Source organism: Etheostoma cragini, chromosome 18 (assembly GCF_013103735.1).
Source record: "Etheostoma cragini isolate CJK2018 chromosome 18, CSU_Ecrag_1.0, whole genome shotgun sequence".
Taxonomy (NCBI): domain Eukaryota; kingdom Metazoa; phylum Chordata; class Actinopteri; order Perciformes; family Percidae; genus Etheostoma; species Etheostoma cragini.
Window position 1 is genome coordinate 19593828 of NC_048424.1, and position 13338 is coordinate 19607165.

The 13338-nt window shown below is 41.9% G+C and overlaps 1 protein-coding gene across 20 annotated transcripts in view; it reads right to left on the reverse strand.

Moving 5' to 3' along the window:
* Positions 1-13338, reverse strand: part of nrxn3b (neurexin 3b) — a 295437-nt gene that overhangs the window by 98303 nt on the left and 183796 nt on the right. The window contains exon 1 of one of the 20 annotated variants that reach the window (XM_034900812.1): positions 11930-13262. The exons of 18 other annotated variants lie outside the window; for them this stretch is intronic. In XM_034900812.1, the coding sequence (XP_034756703.1) occupies positions 11930-12176 (247 nt within the window). In that variant the 5' untranslated portion in view covers positions 12177-13262. Of the gene's footprint in view, positions 1-11929; positions 13263-13338 lie in introns of those variants that run through there. One more of the 20 variants, XM_034900811.1, reaches the window with a different exon arrangement.

Sequence of the window (13338 nt, forward strand, 5' to 3'; positions counted from 1 at the left end):
GCTGCAAGGGGGTGTCGTATAGGCCAATATATCATAATCGGTAATTGTGTTGGAGGCAAGAAGGTTTCCAGAGTTTGTCTTGGCATTAAAAAGAAGACATTTTTCACTTTCTGTAAGGGTCTGTAAGTTAGTGAAGCAGCGCAGCCTTCTATGCTGAGAACATTAAGGTCAGCTGAAACATTAATTCACTCTACATTATACATTATTCAAGCTTCAAACTCGTACACAAACACGCACACATATTTGACATTTGAGAACTGCAACTGTTTGCCTGGACTGGCACTGATATGTACACTATGGCATTGCAGTGGGGTGAATATCCGTTTCTCTTTCCTTTCCCCTAGAAGAGCCCGATAAGCTCTGCTCCGGCTTGGCTAGATAGACAGAACGAGGGCTGAGGTTTTTTTTTTCCTTCTTCTTTTTTTTCTCTGCTGTGTGTCCTAGATGTCAGCACGCAGTGGCAGCACTGCGTTAATTCGCTCAGACGCTGTCACGAATGCGACTCAGCGTAGCCCGAGCCAGCAACTTGGCACGAGGGCAAAAAGGAGAGAGAGAGAGAGAGAGCATTAGAGTGCTTGGACGGAGGGCTAGATAGGGAGAAAATCTGAGATAAGAGAGAGAATTAGACAAGAGATAAAAGGAGGAAAAACAACACAATGGATAGACAAGGGAACACGGGCTATTTATGAAAATGAATGGCTTGGGATGTTGGTTTGTGGAATTAACGGTGACAAATCATGCGTGGGCATCAGTGTTGATTCCATTCAGGCGACACATGGCCGCATGCTCGTGCCTATGGATTCTGGGAGAGTGACACTGTATCAGGATAAGCCTGCCTCCCTCTGCTGCATTCAAAAATGTAATCTGTACTGTATCCTGCCTATTCTAAGGCCAGGTTTTAATGTAAGTCACAACAATGGAGAACTTGCTGGCTAGGTAGAGATAGCAAGACAGCCTGTTCATATTTGTGTAAGGAAAATAAAGTAGTGAATACAATATTTATTTCTCCTGAAAAACAGAAACTAAGCAGCAGATTGGTGAGTTTGTCATGACTGTGTTCTTGTATTGATGACATCTACATTCTGACGAAATAACCATAAGCTAGTAAAAATACAGATAATTCCATGTTATTAGCGCTATTTGTTTGTGACAAGCAATATTATTATAGAGTTTTCTAGCTAAATAGCTTGATGGAGATAGATCGACAGATGGATTGATTTTGTAATGCAGAAAAGAAAGGGAAAAGCGAGCCTTCTGTTTTAAAACAAAATGTGCTTAGTTTACAGTCAGCACTGATAAGGGCAGGCAGAGGTAAGGTAAGATCATCCAAAGTGGTGGCTAGAGGACAGCCATAGAGGAGAAAATCAATTAGAGGAAGAGCGGGAGAGCAAGAGGAGAGAGAGGGGGGAGGGAGGTTTTGCATGTGTCTGTGATAGTATCATCAAGTTCAGAGCACGAGTGCAGAGAGGAGGGGTTTAATGTGAGTGATGGACAACAAAGTTGGAAGAGGGACTATGACTCATATTCGGATGCAGACAAAGTAGCACCAGCAGCGGCAGCAGCATGTTTGCTTGCATACAGTGTGTGTGGACCTCACAATAGACTTCTTTACTTGGCTGCACACTTTAAACTGCATTTCATAAGTAGATTACGAGCACAAACATACATACGTACTATATATTAGGAAAACTATTCAATCTGCTCTTCGCACAAAAGCAAACACAATGTATGGACCGTTGTAATCCTTGCAATTCAAAATCGTTTCTTATAAACAGAGATTAGTCTCACACACACAGACGAGTCAGCATCTTCAGATAAAGCAATGGATATAATAGCTTGGCATGGTATCATTGCTGCTATTAATCCTTCGGCCTGCTTTTGAGCACTTGATAAATCAAATCAAGGAAACACCCACTCCCACCCACACATACACTGATAGAGGAATGCATGGAGTAATGAGCGTCTAATCAATCTTACTCAAGTGGGGCGGCTGCAGTTTCATCCTGCAAGCAAGGCTGTGTTGCTCCGTGCACTGTTTGTTCTGAAGAATATGGGACATATATCGTTTACATCTACGGTGCCCGGGGGGGGGGGCATTTGGGTTTCATTTGAGTTATCCATATCCACTAAGTGCCCTGTAGAACAGGACAAATCACAGGTTAACGTTTGCTTCAGAGTGTCAACCGGTTATGTAAGACAGTAGTGGGGAAGGCCTAGTTCTCTCTTTCCCCTCTCATATCTTGTGATGTTAATTTTACTAGTTTATTTAACCCCCAGCATTGCAGCATCATAAAAATAAATGTAGCTTACTGTGAAAGTACATGGCCTTGCTCATAATTCGACTGTGTTTCGATTTTGGAGTGTCAAAATGAAAACAGCCATTGTACCGGTTTGGAGGTAGTTTAAAGGAATAAAAAGATTAGGATTTCCCCAAGAGTTAATAATTATTATTTATATTAATACTAAACAAAACATAAAAGATGTTAAAAGTCGACAAGGTTCATCTTTATTGAGAGGGAAGTTATTTCAGTGGCCGATATTTTTGACAGGCAGCTGCCAGACGGCCTCTGTAGGGTAATAAACACGTCTCGTCTATGTTCCCATGGTTACGTTGTACAAGCTTGCCAGCTTGAGGAGCAGCCAGATAAACCATGGATTTGTAGAAGCTCATTAACGTAGTCCAAAAACGACCTGTGAAAGCTGTGAGCGTAGTTAGAGAAAGGCATCGCTTGTTCCCAAGAGGCAGTTCGCCGTATACAATCAACAAGGTGTCAAGGAGAGGGCAGACAAACACTCATGACCGCTGACCCGCTCTTAAACCTGTGACCTAACATGGCACAATATTGCCCTTCAAAGAGTGCAAACAATTCCCAGAGTGTTGTGTATTGAGTGCCATGCAATTGGGTGGCAAAGATTTGGAGCATGTGTCAACGTGTGCGTGTCCTCCCTGATGGTGTCGGTGTAAGTCTTTAACACATTTAATTGCAAATGTGCAAGTTTTAAGCTAATTAAAAAAAATTGTTGGCAAAATAAAATGTAAATTAGTGCCATCAAATAGTTTAATGTTGAAATAATTAGAGGACCTGACAAGGTTACATAATTAATCAGGAACTGGTGTTTTTAATCAGCCAGTATGGTGATTAAAGAGCAGGGGTGACATGAACAAGGGTCTCCATCTGGACTCAAAACAGGGAGATTGTGGTTATGTGCAGCCACCCCTGACTATCACAATCATTTGATTAGAAGTTTGCCTCTGTATGCACAACCATCAGTAGAAAAGAAACAGGAACAAGTTTGAGTCTGATCGCTTCACTGAGGATTGTGTAAGCTGTGAGTATATGACCAAGAATCCAATTATTCTCCACAGCAGCTAAAACAAGCAAGAAGGACAGATTCAAGCATATTAGGTGTGTCCCCCATGTGATGCAGGGGCATTTAACTGTGTGTTCCGCTTTTCTTTGTGTTTGTCATTCCTCATAAATATGTCTCTAAACAGGCTTTACATGTCAGGGCACAACACGTGCATGTCGGGGCGCCTTAATTGACCCGTCGCCTTAGCCAATCAATTCTCCCTACAGGTGTTCCTTCATAGGCCCTGTCAAAATTCGATTCACACCGGCTCGGCTTGTCTGCCTGTCTTTCTCTCTTTCTGGCTGGCCATGTGTCCATATCAGTGGTGCTAGAAAGATGATATCATGTTTCCGGCTGGCCAGCATGCCTCGTAGCCAACCCTGGCTGTCTGTTTGCTAAGGGACTGCAGGAAGTCCCAACGCAATATCCACTCTGTGCGTCTGGGCAAGCCCATTAGCTACTTTAGCCTGGACAAGAGTGGGCTGAAGAGACTACACCAATCTCTCTTTCTCTGTCTGCCTACCTGCTGCACCTCTCTTATTTCCACGTGCACACTCTCCTCATCTTTATCCACCATCTCTCTTCTATCTCTTCTTCTCTCTACACAGCTCTATATCTATGTCTTACTTATTTACTCTTTACAACCCTGTGCCTCGTTCTTCCCCTGCAATTTCTTTCACTCCCTTCCGCCCATGATAAACCACAGTGAAAGAGAAATGCAGCATTGGGAACCTGGCAGAGCAAGAGATATTTATCCAGTCCTTGCAGGGCAAGATTGAAGGGATTACAAATATTATATCTGCTTGGCTGTAAACATATTTATCCAGGGGATGAAATATCTGTTGGTTGTGTATGTGTCTGAAAAAAAAAAGGTTTGCCTCGACGCTCTGTCCCAGCTCTGGAGCGCTGAGCAATAACAAAAATTACCTTTGAAACAGTGCTATTGTCTTAACTCTAACTAGCATAAAATGACCCATACAATGGCTCAGTTACTACTGAGGTCCACTTGTCCACTTAAAGGAAGTCATTCGTTTGGTTTCTTCTAAAATGGCTTTTTATACTGTGGCCACCTATGCCAATGAACTATTAAGACAGCCCATTAACCCTAAGGGGAACACCAAAATAGCTTACATTACAAATAATGGTCCATAAAAGTGCTCCATCTTGCTGCCAATTGCACCAACAGCCATTCTTTGGAGAATCAAGGAATCAAGAATTAATCACTGAGGTGCTAATTACTGCCATGAGAGTGTGATGGAGGGTGGTCCTTTATGTAATGTATATAAATCACTCAGCTGCTCTCCTCAAGCTTAAAGTCTTCAGTGCAAACCATAACCAGATCTTAACATATCCTATATAACATATACTATATATCAAATAAAATATCCCCCAAACACTTCAAAAATGTATTTGACTGTGTCTGCTCTTAAAAAGAGACTAAGGCAACAGTTACTAATGAAATATTTTGACCCTTGAATACCGTAAATAGCTAGGGACTTTTAAACTAGCGATTCTAAAATCCTTTTATCACTTGGTAAATGTTTATGTTTATGCATTTTATCTATCTCATCAATGCTTAGACATATTGAATACTGTAAATGTCTTGGGACCTCTTAGGTAGGGTAAGGGTAGTTTTCTCCTTGTAGGTGCGGAATGTTATTATATACTACATGTCCCTTTTATCCAAACAATAAAATAGTATTCATAATGTGTTTTATATAATAAATCGAACCAAACTGAATAGCCTGGGTGATTGATTGAGCCCTGTGATGTCACGTGGTGAGCGCCACATCGGAATAAGAAAATGGACCAGTTGAAAGATGTTCTTGTGTCTCTGCATCTTTTGTGATGGAGACTATAATGAGCTCGGAGCGAAGTCGCTAAAATGCAGCCAGGGCCAGTGAGCAGCCCATTACTTAACCTCATGATGTTTCAGTAGGTCGCGTCTAACACGATTCTTGACCTCTTCAGGAAATGTTCATTCTGTCTAATCTTGGTAGGTTCACTGTCTCCATGGAGACGGACCTGACACCAAAAGGCACAGCCGTCCAAACTAATTGGCCGCGGGATCAAGACGTAAATACTCTTGTACATCCACATTCATGGAGCGACAGTAAAGGCTCTTTCAAAAAAAGAAATGAGCGAGTTTTTAAAAATGGTTGAAAAAAAAAAAAAAAAAAGGAATTAAATATCAATTCAATTCCAGCCCATCGGATTATTCATTTGCATCAAGTACGAGGCTATAATCAGTGGGGGTTTGTCCAAATGAATAGTCATTTGATGGATAATTATGAGATGTGTTCAACTACTTCCTGTTGGAGCCATAGCCATAATTAGAAGAGCTAGAGAGCATAAATATAATTAATAAGCCAAGGCTGGAGTGACCGAGGAGAGGGGAAAAGCAAAGCACAGAGTTTCTGGAGGATGAGTTTGCGAGGACAGACTTTGCCTGGTTAATTTGCAGAGCATGCAGATTTTGGGAAGAAAAAAAAAACAGTGAAGCAAAGAGTTCTGGAGAGCGAAGAAATATGTTTATCTGTATGTTGTGAAAGAGTAGAAGTATGAGCAAAGAGAGATAGTTAGGGAGAAAGAGAGGAGAGGAAGGGGAAAGTGAGGCTGTGAGCTGAGCCGGCACAAAAGAGAGATAAAGGTCAGGATGAGAGGAAAATGGAGGAAAGGAGGCATTGCGATGTCACTGTCACCTCATTAACGTTTTCAACTTTGTTTTTTTTCACTTTTGTTTTATTTTATTCTCTCCCTCTGCATCCCCTTTCCTTTCCGGCAGGCTGAAAAACGGCCCTGTCTTCTACAAGATGAAATGCCTAAGCTTGCGAGTCCCAAAACAGGGGCAGAGAAGGCAAAAACCTGAAACAACCACATAATTAAGCCCCCAAAACAGCTCTTCAGAGCATAAACAACAAGCAGCAAGAAAAGTAGAAAGAGGGCGAAGAAGTCGAGTGAGAATGAGCAGGATGAAGTGGGAATAAAGAGGAGCGAGGAAACGTTTTCAAATGAGAACCCAGCTTGGCGTCTCTTTTTCTGAGAAACGGAGGAAAACACAAAGTCCACAGGAATATCTCGCTCAACCATCCCTCCTTCGTCACTGTACTCTTTTTTTTTTATTTAATTCTTCACCCATTATGAATCTCCACAGGGCGATATTTATGTCTACCAGTGTGCTGTATGACGTGTGCATGCACCTACACACACTCACACACACACACACACACACACACACACACACACATACCTAATCAAGGTAGACAGCAACACAAAGAGCACAATCCTCCTGGTTCATTGGAATAATTCATATACCTGCTACATGTGGGGCAAGTTATTATGCAGCCACGCACCTGGCCCAATACATTTTACAGGAGACTGAGAGGTCAAATACATTTTTCATAACTTCAGCTGTGACAACACAACCCGTTCCAGTATGTTGCCATGCTATCTCCACAGGCCGCTGAATCCATTGAGAAGGAAAATGAATACTTTGGCATTTTGAATTTGCAGTTATTTCTCTGTATACTCTAGGGTAACAATGACAATGTCACAGTTTGCATGTTCCACTGGCAGCTAAAGAGGTTTTACCTGAGCAGGCAGCGATGGTGCAATATAAAGATCTTTATTTCAAGAACAAAGACCTGAATTAGATGATCTCATCCTTATCCGCCCCACCCTCTTAGTTCTGTCCACCAATATCTGAGTTTTCTCCAAGTCATGTGTCCCCCTGCCTTTCTCAGGACTAGGGCCAGTTATTTCAACATAATATTGCAAACAACCTCAGTTTTTAATGCTACCAAATAAGGACTGTACCGTCTGTGTCTGGCTGTGTCACAATCAAAGACTTGGTTTACTACATTCCAGCAGGTACAGCTGCACTCTGTCTACTGGACAATGCTTAGAGCACGGCTTGTGCAGTGGTTATGTGTTTAAATAGAACTTACAGTATGTACTAAGCTGTTGGGTTTCTCAAACTATAGATCATCTGCCATCCCTGCCCATTTAAAAAAATATATTTTTAGTGTCGTATACATATATATTTATTCCAACTTTTTTTATTTTGAATATTCTTTGATCTCATTTTACAGCTCTTAATTCCACTCAGAAACATTGTTCTTTACAAGGGGTCATAACAATCACACGCTCTTACGCATATGGTCAAGTCCACAGAAGAATATGTCTAGGAGCACAGAAAAGGAAGGTAAAAAATAAAAATTAACACTGAAAATAGAAAGAACAAACATCAACTTAAAACAAAACATGGGTTGTATACAAGTTCACTTGGAAGATCTAATCAGAGTTAGTTCTAACGGTCCTCCATCACCGTCATTAAGGGTGCCCATCTTTCAATGAAAGGTTCCCTCTGTAATCTCAACAAATATGTGTATAATATTTCTTAACATTGTTAGCCATTCAGCTTGGTTTGGGGACTCTTTTTTTAAGCCGTTCAATTGTAATTGTTTTCTTTGCTGCTACCAGTAGTATCTGTAAAAAAATACATATTTTTCCTGATGTGTATCACATCTGGTTTCGTCCCTAAAATTACTATCAGAGGGTCTCTTATCAGTTCAACACTCAGTACTTATATTAATACATGTAAACACAGATTTCCAAAAGTTATCTAACAATGGGCATTGCGAAAAATATGTAAGTGAGTAGTGAGCCATTGTCTCTCCACACCCCCTCCAATATTGACTGGTTTAATTGGTGTACATAATGACGGTTCAAAAGTTTACCATTTTTAAATCCTGTATTGAGTCTTAAGGGAAGAAAATCTCTACTGTTACATGTTCTTATCTATTTTTTATCTCAGGTTTAATGTGTTTTTGTATGTAGTTTTAATGTGTTGGCTCCCTGTTGGGAACCCAACAGCATCATCATAAAAGATAGATGTAGCAAGAGGAATATAAAGGTTATTCAGGTCTTTTCTCCGTGCATGTCTGATGTGGCTTATAAGTCTACAGCCATAGCATTTCTGTGAGGCTGCACTGTGGCACAGTGGTGCTTTGAGCTAGCATGCTAACTTGCTTATGAAGACAATGCTAGCACAGTAATGATAAGCAGGTACAATGTTTACCGTGTTCACCACCTATGTTAACGTTTAGCATGTTAGAATGCTAACAATTGGTCATAAATGGTGGAGTAGTTCTCCCATCTAACATGAGATACCTGAAGTGAATGCATAATTTATTTATAGAAATATTTACCACGCCTAAGTCTTTGAACCCACTTTGGTCCAAAGGCTTCAATAGATACTTATTTTTTTCCATTAGAAATTGTTCGTCTTGTTTTGCTCTATTATTCCAGAAGCAAGAAGAAGCCATTCTTTGATTAAACTAAGCGCCAGTATTACCACCCTTCCCTTACCCTGTGACAAAGGCCCGAGGAAGGAAAACAGCAGATTCAAACTCAAAATGTCAAATCTTTGATAACTTGTGAGAGAAAAGAAGGCTTTGATTCAGCCTGTATTCAAATCACAGAGCTGAGGCTTACCTCAGAGAGAAATACGACAAAATCTTTAACTCCCTTTCCTCTCTCCCTCCATTTTAACCTTCTCAAGACGTACTATACAGTGCAAGTCCATTCTATTTGGAAGACGGTATTGCCAAAGCAACTCTCAAGGTGATCCCGCATCAAACCCCCCCCCCCCCACACACACACACACACACACACACACACACACACACACACACTCTTTTATTCTACTTAAGTACTAAGGGCAAAGCTTCAAAGCAGGTCAAACCACTCTCGCAGCTGTTATTCAGTTGACTCATTCACTTTTGTACAATTTTGCTCAATTGGTAGCAATTTTTTTCACTTTCTCTTGTAGTGCACCTTCTGTCTATAAATTCCAATGAACGCAACATGAAGCACAATCCACATGATTTGGATTTGCCAAATAATACATTTTTGCATACATTAGATACTGAGGAAATACTCCTCTGTGTGTACTTCAAGTGGTAGATTGTAACATTGCATGGTCATGACTGGCAACAGAGACCTTTTTGTCAAACTTAACTTGGAAATTAAATCAGTTTAATTAAATTAAATGTATGCAGCAGCTTATTGCTGAGTTCTTCTTGACCCTGCACATTTTTTTCAGAACAAGTAATGAAATACTGTCTACTGAGAAAGTTTTTGTTTGACTAATGATTATAAAATTAAAAAGACTACAAAAATAAATGTTGTTATTGGATATTCATGCCTATGGCGGCCTGAACACACTCCCTAATTTATGAATACCTCCGCTCTGTTTTGCCCTAACTGAGAGGATCATTCCTTCTCACTGCCTGTTATGAAGAGTTTACATACAGTGAGGGAGTCCACTAAGTCCTGTGTGTGTGTGTTTGTGTGTCTGTTAGGGTGTGTGAATGTATACCTTAAGCATGTACACATTTATCATGCATCTGTGTGTTGAGGAGTGTGCACACACTGTAGAAGCTTGTATTAGCATGTATCTGTTGTGTCTGTATGTTTTCCTCCAAGGTCTCCTCTGAATCTGTAATTAGACTCGTGCCAAAAAACCAGGGTCAGTCTGATGCTGCTGCATTGTTAATAGGCAACACACACACACACACACACACACACAATAACAAGCCTTCTAATCTCCTGATTTTATCGTTGCTCTTATCTCGCTCTGTACTGAGTAACCGTTTCCTGCATGCAAATTTACACAAAAGTCAACCAGAACCAATCTGAACTGATATACAGTTAGAAAACTCTGTGCCTTTTATGAGGCATCCCAGAGAGGAGCTTCTGCTTTTGATATATGGATATAACATAAGCTATTTTATCTACCATGCAGATTGACGAGTTTAGAACGCACATTTTAAATTGATCAAAAACATTGTCAAATGTGTAGCAAACGGGATAAACATACTCCCAAATTCCTGTAGGTAATTAAAATTCAGAGTCAAATAAAGATACAGTAACCTAAACAGCATAAATCAATCAGCAATATTGCCTCCTGATACACAGGAGCATGCATCACACCTAGGGTTTTTTAAATGGCTGCCACCCAGTCCCTGCCCAGACTCTGGCACTTTGTATGGTGTGCACATTCCACATTAGTAATGCAGATCCCCTCTCACCCTCTCCCTCGCTGCCTGTCAGGCTCATCTGCTCCAATAGCCCTCAATGTGCTAAAAATGAGCCCTCTATGTATTAAAAGGAGTCAAGCACAGACCTGGCTCAAATTTATATTTCAAACAGATTCGATCCCCTCGCAGGAATTGATTGATCTAGGGTGACACAAAGGCAGAGACTGGATTGTCTACGGGTGCTGCAAACGCAAAATAAAGCAAAGGGGCCTTGAATTATTATAACCGACAAGTATTTCAACAATATGATAAACCAGCTCCTGCAATTGTGACCCTTGGTTTCCATGTGGTGTTTTGTAAATCGTAGATCATTAGATTTTCTTTTGAATGATTTTTCATCATGAGTCATTGGCATATTTAAAAATCAAAATGTGTTTCAAGTGCTGAAAGAACTGCGAGTAGTAAAGACCATATAATCTAAGTGAATCAGGGTCATTTGCTTTCATTTATTTATTTATATATAAAATAAATTATATATTGACATTAATTAAAGAGGTCAACAAGTTATATTAACTACGTGCTTTTAACTACTCTATGTACTGTATACAGCCATTCCCTAAAGGACAAGTAATTACAGAACAGCGCCAAAAGATGTTAAAACAAACCCTAAAAGATGTATAAATTATTTAAATCACAGTCAATTAATGACTGCCATTGCAATATAAAAGCTGTGAAAAGCATGTAATTTGGACCATTAGAGAAATTAAAGATCCGTCTCTTGATGTCTGTGGAGCAGATAACTGTGCACATAGATCATATTAAGTACCAATAAAACAAAAGTCAATATTGAAAAGACATTTGACCACCAGTGCGAGTTCCCCTTGCTCGATGTGTACATTCAGCTGCTGAGATTAAAAGCTTGCACTGCTGTTAGAAGAGATAACAGATGCATAAAAGCCTTCATGGCGTTAAATTTCAGTCAACTTCAAAAAGGCCAGATGCCAGAGTGCATGTAGTCTTAGAGAGGCCAAACATGCACTGTACGAGGACTAACCAGTTAATAAATGTGGGAATTTGGTAGCAGACTTTTTTTAGAGATGAGGAGAACCATCGTCCAGTTTTCACTCTATCAATCCTCAATTACAAAAGCTTTATACCAGGTGGGATCATTCTATTTCAGGGTCGCCACTTACTGCTCAGCTGATAGAGTAGAGTCACTGTGGGTGTTTTGCATGTCAGTGCCTTTCACTGACAATTAAACCAATAATCTCATAAATGATACACAGCTCCATGATGCAGAGCTGCTGTCAACTATGGTTATCTCGTGGTGCTGCGCTGGAGTGAGAGGGAGCGCATGAAAGAAAGACAAAAGACAGAGGGACAGTGGGAGGGAGGAAATGAGCGAGTCAGTTTTAGAGAGAGAAAAATGACAGTGAGGTGGCTACAGATGGCTCCTTCACACACTTTATGATGATAAATGGACAGACCAAAGGGGAAACAGCCAGAAGGGTGAGAAGGGTGGTAACGGGACTCACCGTGGCCGGCTCGTAGTGAGGCCGGGGAGCGGTATATAGACACAGGTGGCTGGTGGTGCCGGGGCCCCTGAGGGCCCTGCGGGTGATCGGGCCGGGGAAGGGCAGGGGGCATGGGGACTCCGGGGGTAGGGGATAGGAGATGGAGGTCTGAGGATGAGCCCCAGGCAGAGCCCAGAACCATCCATCCCACTCCCAGAAGCAACATCCAGAACAGCTGGCCATCCATGGGCTTTCCTTTGGGGAGCATGGCTCACACACCCCCCCACCCTACTGGATATTTAAAAGAGAGTAAAGCAGATGTGCGAGGATCTCAGAAAAAGTGACCTTCCCGTAGCCAGGATGCAGTGGCAAACTCCATATCAGAAAAGCAACACCAGCTCCTTGTTGATGTAGGATCCAGCAGTTCTCTCCAGACAAACGCAGCCCGGGCTTGTCTCTTGGACTCCACTCGTCAGAAGGCAGCAGATCCCCTGCTGTTCTTCGTTTGCTCGCTGGCTCTTTGAACCCAAAATCCAATATGTCTTTACTTTCTGTTCTCTGCAGGATCACCCTCTGGCTGCTCCTTTGATGAACACGTAGCGTGCTTGTGTGTGTGAGAGTGCGGGCAACGAGCAAGATTGTGCATGCACGCTTTTTCCAGGTGACACCTGGAATGTGTCCCTGTACACCCCTTCTTCACCTGCGGGCGCAGAGTGAGTGACAGGAGGGAGAACAACCTGCGCTGCAGCCTTCTGCCCCGGTTGCTCCGCTTCGTTCTGCTCTGCACAGCTCCGCTCTGTCAAGGCACAGATAATGCACAGCCTTGGCTATGAGAACGAGGAGGAGGGAGAGACGGAGGGAGGGAACGACAGAGAGACAGAGGAGCTCCACACACTCCGGCATGGACAAACTGTCAGATTTTTGTCTATCGTCTCGGCAGAAACACACTCCCTTCTCCCTCACAGTTTGGCTACAGATTCTCAATGCAGGGTGAAAATCCCGACTCGTGCTTTATCTCCGTCTTGAAGTTTGGATCCAATATTTTTCAGACTTTTTGCTCGCTCTTTCTCCAGCTCTTTCTCAATGTCTCTTTTTTTCTGCTTCACATCCCTAGAGAAGTGAAGTGGTCTGGCTTGTTAACCCAGGGAGACCCAGCCTGATAGCTCTTTGTATTACTCCAAAGGAGAAAGAGACAGATTTGCAGACAGATAAAGAAAGAGAAAAGCCAGGGAGAAAGAATGGGATGAGAAAATGAGAAACTGCTGAGAGGGAGAGAAATGGGTGAGGGGGAGGGTTGGGGTTTGTGAGCGAGGAGGGGAGAGCGGGAGAAAGAGAGAACGAAGGCGAGAGAGAGAAAGGAGGATGAGAGCGTGGCTCAGGTGAAACTAAGCGAAGATGATGGGACGGAGGCAGAAGAGAGGAGAGGAAGG